At 40.3% G+C, this 20,325-nt stretch overlaps 2 protein-coding genes across 2 annotated transcripts in view; one reads left to right on the top strand and one right to left on the bottom strand.

The window, feature by feature from the left end:
• Window positions 1-20,325, bottom strand: part of LOC132858091 (C-type mannose receptor 2-like) — a gene marked incomplete at its 3' end in the record, with an annotated part of 122,882 nt that overhangs the window by 26,664 nt on the left and 75,893 nt on the right. The gene's annotated exons all lie outside the window — the stretch shown is intronic.
• On the top strand, window positions 16,793-18,383 carry LOC132858086 (uncharacterized). The gene is made up of 3 exons (XM_060888284.1): window positions 16,793-17,015; window positions 17,548-17,889; window positions 18,283-18,383. Exons 1-3 carry the CDS (start codon window positions 16,793-16,795, stop codon window positions 18,381-18,383), a joined length of 666 nt encoding a protein of 221 aa, XP_060744267.1.

Genomic DNA, 20,325 nt, shown 5'->3' with positions numbered 1-20,325 from the left:
GAGGGGCGCTGAAGCGCCCCAAATTGTCCGATTCCGCTGAGACCTTGGCCCTGAGTAACTGTGACCAGTACTACTATCTGACCAAGTTTGAGCTCTCTAGGCCTTTCGGTTTGGGCTGCACGACCGTTTCTAGGGAGGAATAACAATAATAATAATAATAATAACAATAATAATAATAATAATAAAAATCTGAGCAAATACAATAGTGTTCCAGCGCTTCGCGCTTGAACCCTAATAATAATAATAATAATAATAATAATAATAATAATAATAATAATAATAATAATAATAAAAATCCTAACAAAAACAATAGGTTTCCAGCGCTTCGCGCTTGAACCCTAATAATAATAATAATAATAAAAATCCTAACAAAAACAATAGGTTTCCAGCGCTTCGCACTTGAACCCTAATAATAATAATAAAAATCCTAACAAAAGCAATAGGTTTCCAGCGCTTCGCGCTTGAACCCTAATAATAATAATAAATATAGCTGCAAGCAGCGATACCGGGGTCAAGCCGATCAGATGCGCTCAGAACATGTCGCTGATGAACCATACCAAGTTTCGTAGCGATATGGCATTGCATTCGTAAAATGTGTGTGTGTGTGTGTGTGTGTGAGTGTCTGTGTGTGTGAGTGTGTGTGTGTCTCTGTGCGTCTGTGTGTGTGTGTGAGTGCGTGTGTGTGTGCATGTCTGTGTGTCTGTGTGAGTCTGTGTCTGTGTGAGTGTGTGAGTGTGTGTGTGAGTGTGTGTGTGTGTGTGTGTGTGTGTGTGTAAATGTGTGTGTAAGTTTGTGTGTGTTCCTCGTATGTGAAAACATACTTGGCAATAAAGTTTGTGTGTGAGTGTGTCTGTGTGTGTGTGAGTGTGTCTGTGTGTGTGTGAGTGTGTCTGTGTGAGTGTCTGTGTGTGTCTGTCTGTGTGTGTGAGAGAGAGTGTGTGTGTGTGTGTGTGTGTGTGTGTGAGTGTGTGTGAGTGTCTGTGTGTCTGTGTGTGTGTGTGTGTGAGTGTGAGTGCGTGTGTGAGTGTGTCTGTGTGAGTGTGTGTGTGTGTGTGTGTGAGTGTCTGTGTGTGTCTGTGTGTGTGTGTGTGTGTGAGAGAGAGTGTGTGTGTGAGTATGTGAGTGTGCGAGTGTGAGTAAGTGTGTGTGTGTAAATGTGTGTGTAAATGTGTGTGTAAGTGTGTGTTTGTCCCTCATAAAGACCTTTCTGATTCTGGTTCTGATTCTGATTTTGCAAGAATTTTGCCTAAACATACTTGGCAATAAAGACTTTGTGATTCTGATTCTGATGTTGCAAGAATTTTGCCTCTAGGCCTTACGATTCAGCACAAAATTGGGTTTTTGGACTGTTGGTGGCGCTAGAGGGTTTGAGCTAGACACACCAAAGTTGCTACAGTAACTTCTAAGACTGGCCTCTACATGTTTGCCAAATTTCATAACTTTCCTACGTACGGTTCTATGGGCTGCCATTGACTTCAATGACGGACCGTTCACGGCCGTTTCTAGGGCGGAATAATAATAATAATAATAACAATAGGTGTCTATGCCCCTTCGGGGCTTGACCCCTAATAATAATAATAATAATAATAATAATAATAATAATAAATAATAATAATAATAATAAAAATCCTAACAAAAACAATAGGTTTCCAGCGCTTCGCGCTTGAACCCTACTTGAAGCTGCAAGCAGCATTTCCTGGGTTCAAGCGTTTAAGGCCTTTAGGGAGTTTAAGGCCTTAAAGGATTTTCACATACACAAAGTGACCCGCAAGTTACAGAGGGTGCCACAATATATGTCATGTCATGCTACATATGTCATGCTACAGAGGGTGCCACAATATATGTCATGTGACGTACTCACCTGTCCAGTTTTCCCTAAAATAAACAAAGTCATATCCATAAAGCGAAGAAACACAAGCACCCAGATGTAGAACGAGTGACCCGCAAGTCATTTCCTGAAGAAAATGTGAATGTGCTTGCACGTGGCAAATTCCCCTCATCGTGCTGAGTGTTTTGATGATTATGTCACATGTCCATGTTGTGCTAACTGTTTTGATTTCAACTTCAACTAACTTTTGGATTTCGCTTATTTTGGGGGTGGGGCTACATGTGACGTAAGTTCCCCTCATCGTGCTGAGTGTTTTGATATATGACATGTCCATGTTGTGCTAACTTTTTGATTTCGCTCATTTTGGGGGCGGGGCTACACGTGACGTCATCAGAATACCCACGAGAATCAGAATCTTTCTCAGAATCAGAATATATGCACAGAATTGGGTTTTTGGACTGTTGGTGGCGCTAGAGGGCTTTTTTTTAAAAAATGGCTGTTTTTAGTGATTTTTCCGTTATAGCACCACCAAGTGGCCAATTGCCAAGGTTTTTGAACTGTGACCTCAGTTTGACCTCTTTCACATGTGTGCCAGGTTTGGTGTTGATAGCTCATTTAGTTCTTGAGTTATTGACATTTTAGTAAAACTGGCTCCTCACAGTCCAAACGTTTTGGGGCCCCTTAAGGACACTGAATCAAAATGTAGACTTTTTTTCGAAGATTATTGACAATGAGACTCCAGAGAATATTACTGCACTGGATTGGTCTCGATCAGGCGAAAAACCTAGGACTAGTTAGCAAAAGTAGGTTTTGGACAAAATGCACTATAGCGAAAAACTTTTCAAGGGGGGAATGAAATTGGAGATATACGTTTTTTAAGTCATGAGCCAAGGATTCCAATGATATAAAGCACTTGAGATTTGGACATACGGTTTGGGAGTTATGGGCACAAACGCGTTGAGGGGCGCTGAAGCGCCCCAAATTGTCCGATTCCGCTGAGACCTTGGCCCTGAGTAACTGTGACCAGTACTACTATCTGACCAAGTTTGAGCTCTCTAGGCCTTTCGGTTTGGTCTGCACGACCGTTTCTAGGGAGGAATAACAATAATAATAATAATAATAACAATAATAATAATAATAATAAAAATCTGAGCAAATACAATAGTGTTCCAGCGCTTCGCGCTTGAACCCTAATAATAATAATAATAATAATAATAATAATAATAATAATAATAATAAAAATCCTAACAAAAACAATAGGTTTCCAGTGCTTCGCGCTTGAACCCTAATAATAATAATAATAATAAAAATCCTAACAAAAACAATAGGTTTCCAGCGCTTCGCACTTGAACCCTAATAATAATAATAAAAATCCTAACAAAAGCAATAGGTTTCCAGCGCTTCGCGCTTGAACCCTAATAATAATAATAAATATAGCTGCAAGCAGCGATACCGGGGTCAAGCCGATCAGATGCGCTCAGAACATGTCGCTGATGAACCATACCAAGTTTCGTAGCGATATGGCATTGCATTCGTAAAATGTGTGTGTGTGTGTGTGTGTGTGTGTGAGTGTCTGTGTGTGTGAGTGTGTGTGTGTCTCTGTGCGTCTGTGTGTGTGTGTGAGTGCGTGTGTGTGTGCATGTCTGTGTGTCTGTGTGAGTCTGTGTCTGTGTGAGTGTGTGAGTGTGTGTGTGAGTGTGTGTGTGTGTGTGTGTGTGTGTGTGTGTAAATGTGTGTGTAAGTGTGTGTGTGTTCCTCGTATGTGAAAACATACTTGGCAATAAAGTTTGTGTGTGAGTGTGTCTGTGTGTGTGTGAGTGTGTCTGTGTCTGTGTGAGTCTCTGTGTGTGTGTGTCTGTGTGTGTCTGTCTGTGTGTGTGAGAGAGTGTGTGTGTGTGTGTGTGTGTGTGTGTGTGTGTAAATGTGTGAGTATGTGAGTGTGCGAGTGAGTATGTGAGTGTGCGAGTGTGGAAACTTGGTATGGTTCATCAGCGACATGTTCTGAGCGCATCTGATCGGCTTGACCCCGTGTGTGTGTGTGTGTGTGTGTGTGTGTGTGTGTGTGTGTGTGTGTGAGTGTGAGTGTGTGTGTGTGCGTGTGTGAGTGTGTGTGTGTATGTGTCTCTGTGCGTCTGTTTGTGTGTGTGCATGTCTGTGTGTGTGTGTGTGTGTGTGTGTGTGTGAGTGTGTGTGTGTGTGTCTTTGTGAGTGTGTGTGTGTGAGTGTGTGTGTGTCTGTGTGTGTGTTTGGGAGTGTGTGTGTGTATGTGTGTAAATGTGTGTGTCAGTGTGTGTGTGTTCCTCGTATGTGAAAACATACTTGACAATAAAGTGTGTGTGTGAGTGTGTCTGTGTGAGTGTGTGTGTGTGTGTGAGAGTGTGTGTGTGTGTGTGTGTGTAAATGTGTGTGTATGTGAGTGTGTGTGTGAGTGTCTGTGTGAGTGTGTGTGTAAATGTGTGTGTAAGTGTGTGTGTTCCTCGTCTGTGTGAGTCTCTGTGTGTGAGTGTCTGTGTGTGTCTGTGTGTGTGTGTGAGAGGGTGTGTGTGTGTGAGAGTGTGAGTGTGTGTGTGAGTGTCTGTGTGTGTGAGTGTCTGTGTGTGTCTGTGTGTGTGTGTGTGAGTGTGTCTGTGTGAGTGTGTGTGTGTGAGTGGGAGTGCGTGTGTGTGTGCCTGTGTGAGTGTGTGTGTGTGTGTGTGAGTGTCTGTGTGTGTCTGTGTGTGTGTCTGTGTGTGTGTGTGTGTGTGTGTGTGTGAGTGTGTGTGTGAGTATGTGAGTGTGCGAGTGTGAGTAAGTGTGCGAGTGTGAGTAAGTGTGTGTGTAAATGTGTGTGTCAGTGTGTGTGTGTGTTCCTCATAAAGACCTTTCTGATTCTGATTCTGATTTTGCAAGAATTTTGCCTAAACATACTTGGCAATAAAGACCTTTCTGATTCTGATTCTGATTGAGATGTTGCAAGAATTTTGCCTCTAGGCCTTACATTTCAGTGTGTGTGTCTAAGTGTGAGTGTGTGTGTAAGTGTGAGTGTGTGTGTAAGTGTTTGTGTAAGTGTGTGTGTAAGTGTGTGTATGTGTGTGTGTGTGAGTGAGTGTGTGAGTGTCTTTGAGTGAGTGTGAGTGTGTGAGTCAGTGAAGGTGTTTGTATGTGAATGAGTGTGCCAGTGTGAGCAAGTGTGCGAGTGTGAGTGTGTGTAAGTGTGAGTGTGTGCGAGTGTGAGTGAGTGTGTAACTGTGAGTGTGTGTATGTGAGTGTGAGTGTGTATGTGAGTGTGCGAGTGAGTATGTGAGTGTGCAAGTGTGAATAATTGTTTGTGTGTGTGTGTGTAAATGTGTGTGTAAGTGTGTGTGTGTTCCTCGTATGTGAAAACATACTTGGCAATAAAGTGTGTGTGTGAGTGTGAGTGTGTATGTGTGTGTGTCTGTGTGTCTGTGTGTGTGTGTAAATGTGTGTATGTGAGTATGTGTGTATGTGTGTGAGTATGTGAGTGTGCGAGTGAGTATGTGAGTGTGCGAGTGTGGAAACTTGGTATGTTTCATCACCGACATGTTCTGAGCGCATCTGATCGGCTTGACCCCGTGTGTGTGTCTGTGTGAGTGTGTGAGTGTGCGTGTGTGTATGTGTCTCTGTGCGTCTGTGTGTGTGTGTGTATGTGTGTGAGTATGTGAGTGTGCGAGTGAGTATGTGAGTGTGCGAGTGTGGAAACTTGGTATGTTTCATCACCGACATGTTCTGAGCGCATCTGATCGGCTTGACCCCGTGTGTGTGTCTGTGTGAGTGTGTGTGTGTGCGTGTGTGAGTGTGCGTGTGTGTATGTGTCTCTGTGCGTCTGTGTGTGTGTGTGTGAGTGTGTGTGTGTGTGTGTGTGAGTGTGTGTGTGTGTGAGTGTGTGTGAGTGTGTGTGTGTGTGTGAGAGAGTGTGTGTGTGTAAATGTGTGTGTATGTGAGTGTGTGTGAGTATGTGAGTGTGCGAGTGTGTGTGTAAATGTGTGTGTAAGTGTGTGTGTTCCTCGTCTGTGTGAGTGTGTGTGTCTGTGTGAGTATGTGAGTGTGCGAGTGTGTGTGTAAATGTGTGTGTAAGTGTGTGTGTTCCTCGTCTGTGAGAGTGTGTGTGTCTGTGTGAGTGTGAGTGTCTGTGTGTGTGTGTGTCTGTGTGTGTGTCTGTGTGTGTCTGTGTGTGAGTGTGAGTGTGTGTGTGTGTGTGTGTGTGTGTGTGTGAGTGAGTGTGTCTGTGTGAGTGTGTGTGTGTGAGTGTGTGTGTGAGTGTCTGTGTGTGTCTGTGTGCGTGTGTGTGTGAGAGAGTGTGTGTGTGTGAGTATGTGAGTGTGCGAGTGTGAGTAAGTGTGTGTGTGTAAATGTGTGTGTAAATGTGTGTGTAAGTGTGTGTGTCCCTCATAAAGACCTTTCTGATTCTGGTTCTGATTCTGATTTTGCAAGAATTTTGCCTAAACATACTTGGCAATAAAGACCTTTGTGATTCTGATTCTGATTCTGATGTTCTAAGAATTTTGCCTCTAGGCCTTACGATTCAGCACAAAATTGGGTATTTGGACTGTTGGTGGCGCTAGAGGGTTTGAGCTAGACACACCAAAGTTGCTACAGTAACTTCTAAGACTGGCCTCTACATGTGTGCCAAATTTCATAACGTTCCTACGTACGGTTCTATGGGCTGCCATTGACTTCATTGACAGACGGAAGAAGAAGAAGAAGAAGAAGAAGAAGAAAACTAACGATAACAATAGGTGTCTACGCCCCTTCGGGGCTTGACTCCTAATAATAATAATGATAATAAGAAGAAGAAGAAGAAAAAGAAGAAAACTAACGATAACAATAGGTGTCTACGCCCCTTCGGGGCTTGACCCCAATAATAATAATAATTAAAGCTGCAAGCAGCATTTCCCGGGTTCAAGCGTTTAAGGCCTTTAGGGAGTTTAAGGCCTTAAAGGATTTTCACATACACAAAGTTACAGAGGGTGCCACAATATATGTCATGTCATGCTACATATGTCATGCTACAGAGGGTGCCACAATATATGTCATGTGAAGTACTCACCTGTCCGGTTTTCCCTAAAATAAACAAAGTCATATCCATAAAGCGAAGAAACACAAGCACCCAGATATAGAACGAGTGACCCGCAAGTCATTTCCTGAAGAAAATGTGAATGTGCTTGCACGTGGCAAATTCCCCTCATCGTGCTGAGTGTTTTGATGATTATGTCACATGTCCATGTTGTGCTAACTGTTTTGATTTCGCTCATTTTGGGGGCGGGGCCACACGTGACGTCAGTTCCCCTCATCGTGCTGAGTGTTTTGATATATGACATGTCCATGTTGTGCTAACTTTTTGATTTCGCTCATTTTGGGGGCGGGGCTACACGTGACGTCATCAGAATACCCGCAAGAATCAGAATCTTTCTCAGAATCAGAATCTTTGCACAAAATTGGGTTTTTGGACTGTTGGTGGCGCTAGAGGGCTTTTTTTAAAAAATGGCTGTTTTTAGTGATTTTTCCGTTATAGCACCAACAAGTAGCCAATCACTGCGGTTTTTGAACTGTGACCTCAGTTTGACTTCTTTCACATGTGTCCCAGGTTTGGTGTTGATAGCTCATTTAGTTCTTGAGTTATTGACATTTTAGTAAAACTGGCTCCTCACAGTCCAAACGTTTAGGGGCCCCTTAAGGACCCTGAATCAAAATTTCGACTCCAGAGAATATTACTGCACTGGATTGTTCTCGATCAGGCGAAAAACCTAGGACTAGTTAGCAAAAGTAGGTTTCGGACAAAATGCACTATAGCGAAAAACTTTTCAAGGGGGGAATGAAATTGGAGATATACGTTTTTTAAGTAATGAGCCAAGGATTCCAATGATATAAAGCACTTGAGATTTGGACATACGGTTTGGGAGTTATGGGCACAAACGCGTTGAGGGGCGCTGAAGCGCCCCAAATTGTCCGATTCCGCTGAAACCTTGGCCCTGAGTAACTGTGACCAGTACTACCATCTGACCAAGTTTGAGCTCTCTAGGCCTTACGGTTTGGGCTGCACGACCGTTTCTAGGGCGGAATAATAATAATAATAATAATAATAATAATAATAATAATAATAATAATAAAAATCCTAACAAAAACAATAGGTTTCCAGCGCTTCGCGCTTGAACCCTAATAATAATAAGAAAACTAACGATAACAATAGGTGTCTACGCCCCTTCAGGCTCAGAACATGTCGCTGATGAACCATACCAAGTTTCGTAGCGATATGGCATTGCATTCGTAAAATGTGTGTGTGTGTGTGTGTGTGTGTGTGTGTGTGTATGTGTGTGTGTGTGAGTGTCTGTGTGTGTGTGTGTGAGTGTGTGTGAGTGTGAGTGTGTGTGTGTGTGTGAGTGCGTGTGTGTGTGTGTGTGCAAGTCTGTGTGTCTGTGTGAGTCTGTATGTATGTGTGTGTGTGTGTGTGGGTGTGAGTGTGTGTGTCTGTGTGTGTGTGTGTGTGTGTGTACTGTAAGTGTGTGTGTGTGTGTGTGAGTGTGTGTGTGAGTGTGTGTGTGTGTGAGTGTGTGTGTGAGTGTCTTTGTGTGAGTGTGTGTGAGTGTGTGTGTGAGTGTGTGTGTGTGTGTGTGTGTGTGTGTGAGTGCGTGTGTGTGTGTGTGTGTGCAAGTCTGTGTGTCTATGTGAGTCTTTGTGTGTGTGTGTGCGTGTGAGTGTGTGTGCGTGTGTGTGTGTGAGTGTGTGTGTGAGTGTCAGTGTGTGTCTGTGTGTGTGTGAGAGTGTGTGTGTGTGAGAGTGTGTGTGTGTGAGTATGTGAGTGTGCGAGTGAGCGTAAGTGTGCAAGTGTGAGTAAGTGTGTGTATGTAAATGTGTGTAAATGTGTGTGTAAGTGTGTGTGTGTCCCTCATAAAGACCTTTCTGATTCCGATTCTGATTCTAATGTTGCAAGAATTTTGCCTCCAGGCCAAACGGCCTCTACATGTGTGCCAAATTTCATAACTTTCCTACGTACGGTTCTATGGGCTGCCTTTGACTTCAATGGTGGAAGACGGAAGAATAATAATAAGAAGAAGAAGAAGAAGAAAACTAACGATAACAATAGGTGTCTACGCCCTTCGGGGCTTGACCCCTAATAATAATAATAATAATAATAATAAGAAGAAAACTAACGATAACAATAGGTGTCTACGCCCCTTCGGGGCTTGACCCCTACTAATAATAATAATAAGAAAACTAACGATAACAATAGGTGTCTACGCCCCTTCGGGGCTTGACCCCTAATAAGAAAACTAACGATAACAATAGGTGTCTACGCCCCTTCGGGGCTTGACCCCTAATAAGAAAACTAACGATAACAATAGGTGTCTACGCCCCTTCGGGGCTTGACCCCTAATAATAATAAAACTAACGATAACAATAGGTGTCTACGCCCCTTCGGGGCTTGACCCCTAATAAGAAAACTAATGATAACAATAGGTGTCTGGAAGAAGAAGAATAATAATAATAAGAAGAAAACTAACGATAACAATAGGTGTCTACGCCCCTTCGGGGCTTGACCCCTAATAATAATAATAAGAAGAAGAAGAAAACTAACGATAACAATAGGTGTCTACGCCCCTTCGGGGCTTGACCCCTAATAATAATAATAAGAAGAAGTAGAAAACTAACGATAACAATAGGTGTCTACGCCCCTTCGGGGCTTGACCCCTAATAATAAGAAAACTAACGATAACAATAGGTGTCAACGCCCCTTCGGGGCTTGACCCCTAATAATAATAAAACTAACGATAACAATAGGTGTCTACGCCCCTTCGGGGCTTGACCCCTAATAAGAAAACTAATGATAACAATAGGTGTCTGGAAGAGGAAGAATAATAATAATAATAAGAAAACTAACGATAACAATAGGTGTCTACGCCCCTTCGCGGCTTGACCCCTAATAATAATAATAAGAAGAAGAAGAAGAAAACTAACGATAACAATAGGTGTCTACGCCCCTTTGGGGCATGACCCCTAATAATAATAATAAGAAGAAGAAAACTAACGATAACAATAGGTGTCTACGCCCCTTCGGGGCTTGACCCCTAATAATAAGAAAACTAACGATAACAATAGGTGTCAACGCCCCTTTGGGCTTGACCCCTAATAATAAGAAAACTAACGATAACAATAGGTGTCTACGCCCCTTCGGGGCTTGACCCCTAAATATACAGATAATGTGATGACTGACAGTTCTGATAATGCAGTACTTATGATAAGAAGCAGTGAATATAATTAATTATGGTGAGTTGTTGATCAGGGTGCCTGGGGAAAGAAACTATTTTGTGCTACTTTTTACTGTTTTGTTTGTGACATGTTTTTTTTTCACTGATGCCCCCTGCAGCTTATGTTACTTATTTATTTTTAGTATGCTTTGAGAGTTAGCATAGTGAGTGAGTAAGCGTACTGTTGTTTTTATTCTTTCACGCCTTCTGGCTCTAGCCTTTTAATTATGCTAGCAGTGCCTGTCTGCACTTTGCACATAATTTACATTACATGTCATTAACCTGATTACAGTGATACCTAACAATTTTTCTCTCTCTCTGTCAAGCTATATATGCCAAACCTTTATAAACCACATTTATAAAATGTTCTAGAAAGGACATTATTTACATTTATACTATTTACTGTAGAGCATAGGTCACTAACAGGGGGACCGCGGTCCGGGTCCGGAGAAGCTGTCCAATCCGGACCCGGACCTACAGCCAAAACTAAAGGTTAGGATTTAAAACTTGACGGGGCGCTTCTATTTTAACCAATTGCATGCGAGTTAAGCCATCCCACGTGATAACACTCAGCCAATCAAGTCTGTGCATTCCTGAAATAAACACTGCGACTCAACAGTGCAAGACAGATGAGAGAGAATTAGAGTAAAGTTACACATGAAAGATAGCGATACATGTAGAAAACAAAGGGAGAGAAACAGACGAGTGAGACGGCGAAAGGGACAGAAACAGACGAGTGAGACGGCGAAAGGGACAGAAACAGATGAGTGAGACGGAGAACGGGAGAGAAACAGACGAGTGAGACGGAGAAAGGAAGAGAAACAGACGAGTGAGACGGAAAAAGGGAGAGAAACAGATGAGTGAGACGGAAAAAGGGAGAGAAACAGATGAGTGAGACGGATAAAGGGAGAGAAACAGACGAGTGAGACGGAAAAAGGGAGAGAAACAGACGAGTGAGACGGAGAAAGGGAGAGAAACACTTATTAAAAGTGACAATATGAAACGCCATTATGAGACAAAACATAAAGGTTTTGAACAAACATATCCACTCAAATCTGAAGACAGCATGTGAGGCAGTTTTCTCTACAATGAACATAATCAAAACTAAGTATGGTTCCAAGCTCACTAATGAGCACCTCCACATGTGTATAACGGCCCAGACTCCATTCAAGCCCAGGTTTAACATCCTGGCAAGCCAAGCTAGAGCTAGGTTCTCTCACTGAGCAAAAAGTGGGGGAGTGGGATATAAGCACTTTAAAGTTAAGCACTTTATTTAAGCATACACAATTTTCACATTTTATTTATTTTCTCTTACTATGAAATGTAGCCCTACTTTTATTTATTTAACGAGAGAACGTTATACATATCTACAATCATACATATGTTCAGTTCTATGTTATGTGACAATAAACATTGTCAAAAGGTTTTTGAATTGTACTTGATGCCGGTATTGAAACTACTAGGCTACTTAAATATATATCACACTAACTGTTTAGACATTATGATCTTCCGGACCTTTGCTTCAAGAAATTTTCTCTTACTGGACCTCTTTAAATTTTAGTTGAATACCTCTGCTGTAGAGTGTCACCCAACTGAGGATGGGTTCCCTTCTGAGCCTGTTTCCTCTTAAGGATCCTCATATCATCTCAGGGAGTTTTTCCTCAGCGCGCTGAGCATATAATTTTCATACGTGATTTTTCACATAGAAGTTAATGATATGCTTTCATCAGGTTAATAAGAGTAACATTGTATATTTGTGTATTATATTTTCTGGTCCACTGTGATTTGGCAATATAGATTACATTTACATTTATGGCATTTTGCAGATGTCCTTATCCAGAGTGATGTAGAAAAGTGCTATAAACTCTCCATCAATGAAAATATCACCACTGGTGCCTTACCATCAGCCTACATAATACATAAAGACATTAAACAAACAGGGAAAAATAAGCAATAATTTAAATGTTACAGGAAGAGGTAGGTCTTCCTCTAGAAAGGCTAGATTGTACCCTGATATTAATGTGGGCAACTAAACAATTTGAGTAATTTTGAGTAATTCTGATTTGCAAAAGCCAGGTGCATACACCAGCATGAGTTGCAGAATGCAGCAGCTAGAGTCCTACCTAGAATCAGAAGTTATAAAATCATCACTCTAATCCTATACAAACTGCATTGGAAACCCAGTTAAATTGCACCCTGATTATAAATTATTACTATTGACCACTGAATGGTCTTGTTCTTCATTACCTGAGCAAACTTTTAGATCAAAAGGTGCAGGCTTTTTGTTGGTATGGGGTGGCAAGATTTGGATTGTGCACAGACTATTCCGGCTTTGACATGGTTCTCAATGTCATTGGCTAGGGATGGCCACCGGAATGCATCACAGAAAAGGTTTGTCATTCTGTGGATTCCAGGGTGGCCTAAACTGCTTGCAGCATGGATCTATTAAATGATTCCCTTGCATAGGTTTGGCGGGTACATATTGCTTGAATAGGGGGCACTCAGGAGTTGGGTTTCCATTGTGGGTAACTTGCAGAATTTTAAAAAAATGTTTTTTGCAGAAACATTGGATAAAGGCAGGATGGTTTCAGGTTGAGTGAATCTGGATCATGGTGACTTGAGAGAGCACCCACTGGGCTGTTCTTTATCCCTGGTTGGTATGTTACAGTGACCTGGAAGTGGGAACAAGGCCTAACTGCTTGGTAAATGTTGAGGCATTTGGCAGTTTTTATTTGGCATCTGTGGCTACTTAAACTGGGTGTTTTGCTCCATCGTGTCCATGCCTCCATTCTTCAAAAGCATTCACGGTTGCCAATATCAGAGTTCACTTTGACTGGGGTGAGTTTCAGTAATTACAGACAAATGGATACAATTTCTTGGGCTCTCCTTGTTGCTGGGAGAAAACGACAGTTGTGGCATAAAGTGGTGAGGTGCAGGGCAGCTTCAGGTCTTACACAACATGGTGGTCAATCAAATTGACTGCAGCTTCCAAGTCCACTAGGGCTAAAAGTCAGTGGAGTTTATTAGCATGGCATATTTTGATAGAAACAGATTGGGTTTCTCAGAACAGTTGGCACATCGGTGACCAGCCTGTCTACACTAATAGCACAGTTGGAGATGAAAACAATGTTGGTGCTCCTCCAGGGAAATCTATGTCCTCCCCAGCTGCATGGGCTCCCATCTCTCCTCTTTGTTGGGGTTGAATCCTTTCTCATAGTTTTCTTCTAGTGATGCCACTAGCATGCAGAATTTAACTGCATAATCCACCTCTGAGAGACAGCCCTGGTGTAACTATAGCAGCAGTACAGAGATATCCCTGCCCTCCTCGGGGTATTCAAAGACTTCTCTTATGGAGAAGTAAATAAATGAGCCCCCTACCTACAGTTCATTGTCCCAGATTGCTGTTGCCCATTCCAATGCTCTCCCAGGGTACAACTACATGACAAAGGCACATTGCTGTTTTCAGAATCAGGGAGCAGGTGAGTTTCCTTTTGATTTTGAGAAATGCACATGCCATCTCATAGGTCCACCACAACCAGTCCGGCTGGCCCTTATTGGTCAGGTTTGAAACGGGGAAGGGTATAGGAGAAGTTAGGCACAAAATGATGATAGTAGCCCACTAAAGCCAAAAAGTGATGAACATGGTACGGTGGTTTTACCAGGTACAGTGCCTCTGTCAGCCGTAGGTGGCATTTACAGGCTTTGCCTGTTAGACCCTCTGTCCAGGTAAAGCAGTGGATAATAACATTATCCATATAAGCCGATGCAAATTGGCAGTGGCGTCTAAGAACCATGTCTATACAGTAAGTCTCTCGAAGCTAGTTAGAGCCCCACGTAGACTAAAAGGGAGAATCTGGTACTCCCAGCATCCAATGAATGTTCTGAACATGGTCTTGGGCTTCATGTCTGGAAACAGTGGCACTTGTTAATAAACTTTGTTTATGTCCAGTGTCAATATAAACCAAGCTCTCCCAAGGTGCTCCACCAGATCATCCACTTGGGGAGGGATAGCTAACGAATTCTGAGATCTATAGCATTATGCCAGGCTTCCTGTTCCCTGTACAGCTACTGTCTGACCAGCATCCCTGGGGGATTTGATCTCATGGCGGACCAGGTGGGTAAGTCTGCAAACTAGTCCCCCAGCTGTATGAGTTCCTGATGTTGGTCCAGCAAGAGATCATCACCCCTCTGCACCAGGGCATGCCTTTTGGGATCCACAACAGGAGACTCAAACAGAGAATGTTATTTTTTGTCCTTTGGACCTATCTGACTTTTCAATAGTAATTTCAATAGTAATAGTTCAACAGTAGCAATTAGTTGTTGTTAATCCATTAATCACCAACTTCATGCCAAAATGTGAAGGCTACACTAACCGAGGAACAGCAGTAATGACTCCAAAACCCAGCTCAGGCACTCTGACTGCTGGAAATGAGGAAAAATGTAACATTTTTCACTGACATTAGGATTTACTTTAGTATTTAAATTGTAGCATCTTTCTGTCCACAACTGTGTAATAAGAGACTTTCTGTCACACTGAATGCTGGTCTTAAGTAATACTACTTTTCCTATGGAAAGCAGGACTCATTATTTTTTTAGTTGTAGACTGCAGTGTGTTGGCTTGTTTTAAATGTTATTCAACAATGGATAGCAGTGCCACTTTTCATTTGCCAAGAAAATGCATTCAAATAGTCCCAGTGCACTCCTAATATTGCAAGGTGTAAGAATCCTGACATGACCTGTTTCTGGCCTTTAACACATCATGTACTGTAGATCTTCCTTTATAATTACAATATTATAGAGCTCCTTTGTAGATCCATCATTTTGAAATCATTATGATTAAAAGATGCCTCTTCATTTTTCCTCTGGTTTTCCAATGGGTTCGGTTTTATCTCACTGCTCAAAAATGCTGCCTCCTAGTTACCAAGAAGAGACAGTGATGATTTTATAAAGCAGCCATGATCATCTTGTACAGTACATGCTGAATGTTGGATCTGATTATTGGCACATGGCTATTCAACACTAAAGGAACCTGATGAACTCCTTCACTTCCTGTCTGTGCTGAAATTTAAGAAAGATGGGGCAGAATTTGGTTTTGTTTATATAAGAAGTCTGGAGTCTGTGTGAATGTTAAACCATGATGGAAATCAGTCTGTGTCACACACATGGGTTTCGCACAGGATTAAAATGACAGGTGAAGTAAGCAGATACGATTTTTAGAGTTGTTTGCAAGCAGTTAAGACCTAAAACAGAGCCAGTGGAAAAATAGAAGCCTTCAGATCGTCATATTACAGGTATGTTTTAATGTTCTCCTTATTGTTAAACTTAACTAAAATGTAAATGCTTAAGTAGCACATTGAGTTATTCTATTGATAAACCAATTATAAGCCAAGAAAGAAAGAATAGTATATTTATTAATAAATAATGATTAATTAACAAAAATACTGTAGAAACTATATATACACGTGTGTTGTAAATAAAACAGTAAACTCTAATAAAATTGACACTTTAATGCACGACAAAGACCAAATGTACAGGAGGGTTATACTTTAAAAATAAAATAAATAAATAAATATTTTGTAAATTATTTCCTCAGCTATCCGTCCATTATGAAGCTGAACATTTTTCTTCTCCTGGGTCTCACTGGTAAGAGCAGTTTTATCTTTTTTATTCATTTATATAGTTATGTTTTTATCTGTAACTCTATTTATATAATTGTTTTTTTACTGAACTGGATGGAGTTCAAAACAACAAAAATTATTACACTATTCAATGAGAATATTCATTATTAGCGACTATAATCATTTCGACTACAATGATATATAATCATATATATATATATATATATATATATATATATATATATATATATATATATATATATATATATATATATATATATAATCTGCAATAATAATTATTTGATGTATTTATATTTGTTTGATATATTTATATTGTATAAACTTTTTACATCTGGGCTACTGGTATTTTTAGCACTTACTGAAATAATTCCATATAATTATAATGTTATAGAACTAAATATAATTTAAAATAAATATAATTTAATGAGAACCTATTGAACTATAAGTAATAGATCCTGTGTCTCTCTTTACCTGGTCTCTTTACACTTTACTAGCTCACTGCAACCCAGAAGCACATTAGATTAATCAGTAACAGAGTAAAGAGGTGCTGATCCTGTCTCCTCATTCATGCTGCTTTGTGTCCAACCACACAATTATAACATTTGTATTAAATAATGAAAGCATTATTTAGACACGCAATAAGGTTTTTATTCACATTTATTCAGTTCTGTACATGCAGATTTGTTTTGTTTTATTTTCCATGTTCAATAAGTCTGATTTGTCAAGGGGAGACGTTTACAAGGGAGGAAAGAAAATAAGACCCTATTACAGTAAATCACTGACTTACTTATTGCCATTGAACTAAACTGCAGGACTAGATTATTTACTATACATTGCAAATTATTTCATTATCAATATTAAAATATTCATGAGTTACAGTTTACAGTAATTATTAATTTATTTCTAATTTAATTTCACGAATTTGTTAATTACCCAGAACCAGTGACAAAATACAAGAAAATGAATGTTATAATAATAAGTTTCTTTTAAATTCACCCCCAGGTCTCATCCCAGTTGTCATATCCAACTTAAGAACCGTCCATCACGATTATCACCTGATCAAGGAATCATACACATGGCCAATGGCTCAGAATTACTGCAGAGTGATGTACACTGACCTGGCAACAATCGTAACCGATGATGATTGGTTACGACTAAACAAAGAAGCAGTAAGAACAGGCTACACAGGATTTGCCTGGATTGGATTGTACAATGATATCAACAGCTGGCGCTGGTCCTTAAACGAGCTCCCACTAAAGAATGTCACTTATACAAACTGGTACCCTGGAGAGCCTAATAATGGCGGTGAGAAAGAAACATGTGGTGTAATTAATGGATATGGAATCTGGGCAGATACTGTATGTACAGGTCTAAGACCCTTTATATACTACAATGTTGAGTCTTTGACGACTTGAAAAGACATTGTAACACACACACACATATTTATTTATATTGTAGCTGAAACTGAGAGCCCTGAGAGCACCACACCATACACAGCTTTCACTTCTTCTCCAAAACGGTCGAGAGTTTTCTGCTCTGGTCTGATTGACGTTGTGCTTTAGCCGTGCTTTTTTTGGCCTCACCCCACTGCCATGTGCTTGCTGACTATCCAAAATATGCATAGTGTTAAAATGGCACTGTCTGTTCAGCAACACTGCGGTGGTAACAGGAGTACCGCTAATTCATCTTTTAAAGGTGGCGGTGCATTCTCCGCCGTCACAGTGTATATACAGTATGGGGGTTAAATTCCTATTATCTTTTCAAACAGAATATAAAGAATATACTCAAAATCTAACTACAATGTAATCTGACAATGTTTATCATATGCATTTCACAGCTAATTTCAGTGGTGCTTCCAGGTTCATCGGAATCTCTGGTCCTTATCTGACCTGGCTTGATGCTCAGGCTTACTGCCGAACACATCACACAGACTTGGCCAGCTCTCTTAACAGCTCAGATAACAACTTCCTATGGAAGCTGAGAGACATCCAGGGTGATTCCTGGATTGGGCTCTACAGAGACACATGGAAGTGGTTAGATGGAACCATCGCTTCAAACCTACCATGGGCTTCTGGACAACCAGATAATTATTTTGGCAATGAGAACTTTGCAATGCAAATTAGCAAAGTCTTTCATGATTATTACTGCAGCTACCAGCCCTATTTCTACTGTCACACCAGTGAGTCTTTTGTTCTCTTTCTGTTGATTGTAATATCAAGTCAATAGAGATGTCAAAGAATTCTATGTATGGGATATTTTGACGTGTGTGTGTGTGTGTGTTTGTGTGTGTATTTCACAGTTACACCAGTGAGGGAGCAGCAGCTTGTGAGACTGCAGGTGAAGTCTGATGGCAGTGTGTTAGATCCTGCTGTACAGTCATCTATTTTAGACCAGGTGAGTCTCTGTAAAATAAAACGTCCTTGTTATTATTTCTCACTGCACTGCCTCTTTACTGTTGTTATTTGTTTTATTCCTTCTCACTTGCTTTTGGTTTATGAATTTGTACCTTTTCAGAGACATATATTTCTTTTCCTTTAAGATGAAATAATTAATTTTTGCTTCTGATCTTCAGATGAAGCAGAAACTGGAAGAACATGGCATGTTGGAGGACACCACTGTGACCTGGAGGGTGCAGCCAGATGGAAACATCTTCCGCAAGAAAAACAAAGATGACCTGTAACGTATAAATCAGGGATGTCAAATTCAATAATACTACTTCTTAGAGCTTCAAAGCTGTAATTGAAATCTTGTTTTTTTTTTTTTTGCTTGTTTTACATGTTTAATATATTCTTTTAACTAACACCAATAACCTCTAGGCTCAGAAAATAGAATAGGTATTTCTATGGGAAAAAGAAGAGCAAATAGAAACTTTTCACATAGCACATGTGCTTCTGTTTTTAGACATGAGTGTGATTTACAAAAATATGTCATTTTATGGTAACTTCCTTCAGATGGCTACACTATGGATCTGCTGTAGGATCTGGATAGAGTGAAGATGTTCAGCAGTAGAGCACTATGGGCTTTTTCACTTTTATTTTTCATGCATGCCAAATATTTGAGACTATGGGCTGGATTTAGTGTGTACTGTAGTGTTTGGAAAATGTGTTTTAAATGCAGATATGCAGAGAGAGAGAGAAGATATAGAATGTGATAGAACTTTCTAACAAATTAAGTTTAACAGTCAAATGCTGCAATTATTGTAATTTATTTTTTTTTATTATTATTATATAGCAGCCACTTACTGCTATTTCCTTTATTTCCAGCCATTAAGAACATACATATTATAAATAATAATAAAAAAAACAGTCTTCTGTCTGTCTGATTGTGTCAGCGTTCTGTGATAGACTAGTCACAGCGCCCCTCCCCTACACACATACAGTACAGATGTATTGTTAATAATACGTACTTACTAACCAGTAGAGTTCTGGTAAACGTGGGTTCGTTCAGACATGGTGCTTGCTTGGTAGAATGCGACTCGTATTGCGTCTCTGCCTGTCGGAGATTTTTTTTCTTTTTTAAACCTTCAGCTGTCTCTAACCAGTAACCAGACACTGAGTGTCTGACACATTTTTGCTGTATTTCATAAAAACATAAAGGTAGTAAGCTAGTGTTATGACTTGTACATCCTTTTGAATATGTTATATCACTATGAAAGCATTTACTTTTCCTGCCATTTATTTCTTTATTTTAAAATAATAATGTATATTTCTTATTTAATAAGGTGTAATCCTTCTGGAGCCACAAGAACTTTAAGCCAAGTCAAAATGAAACACAAAAACATTCTGCAAAAAGGTAATATTTGATTACACAATTACTGAACTATTATTATAACAGGATTTAGTATATTCATTCTGTCATGTAGCTAATAGAAAGAAGATTGAAGCCTGTCTAACTGGCGGGGCCCACCACCACCTCCCCTCACCCCATCTGAGGAGCTGATGGACGGATTGTATTATTGGACCCTCCAGAAAGAACACAGTCTGTCACAGTTGTAAGTGATTTGTTGTCAGGTACCTTTAGTTGATTTTAGTTTTTTTTTTTTTTTTGCCAGATAATGTATACTTGAATATTTCTCCTGTAGGATGAAGATGATGAAGATGACGATGAAGAGATCACATCTGCTGTGACAGAAGTGGACAATGCTGGTAGATCCACTGAGGTATGATGCATACCATTATAATGTATGGCCCCTTTTTGTATTAGAGTAACAAACTGTCATTGTCCTTTCACAGTACATACCTAGGGATTTGCCCACAGATGAGGGTCCTTCAACCTCAGCACACAATCTAAGCAGGGTAAGAATTTGTGTCCAGGTGTCCATATTTGAATTTTATTGTCTGACTAAACAATCCCATTCATTACATTTTTTCCACCTTCCTAGTTGCCAGCAAAGGAGCTGTATAAGATCCATCTTCAAAAACAAATAAGAAAAAGTGACATGGGGATGGACCTTATACAGCTTCAAATGGAAGAGAAAAGGCTCCTCATTAAAAAAGCAGCACTTGAAATTTAATTACTGGAGCATCACCTTAAGGTGAGAACTTGTCTGAATATTAATCTGTTGCATGTTAAAAGTGTTGTGTGAGTGTATATATATATATATATATATATATAT

This window comes from Tachysurus vachellii, chromosome 2, assembly GCF_030014155.1.
Source record: "Tachysurus vachellii isolate PV-2020 chromosome 2, HZAU_Pvac_v1, whole genome shotgun sequence".
Taxonomy (NCBI): domain Eukaryota; kingdom Metazoa; phylum Chordata; class Actinopteri; order Siluriformes; family Bagridae; genus Tachysurus; species Tachysurus vachellii.
This window is presented reverse-complemented; position numbering and strand designations above follow the sequence as displayed.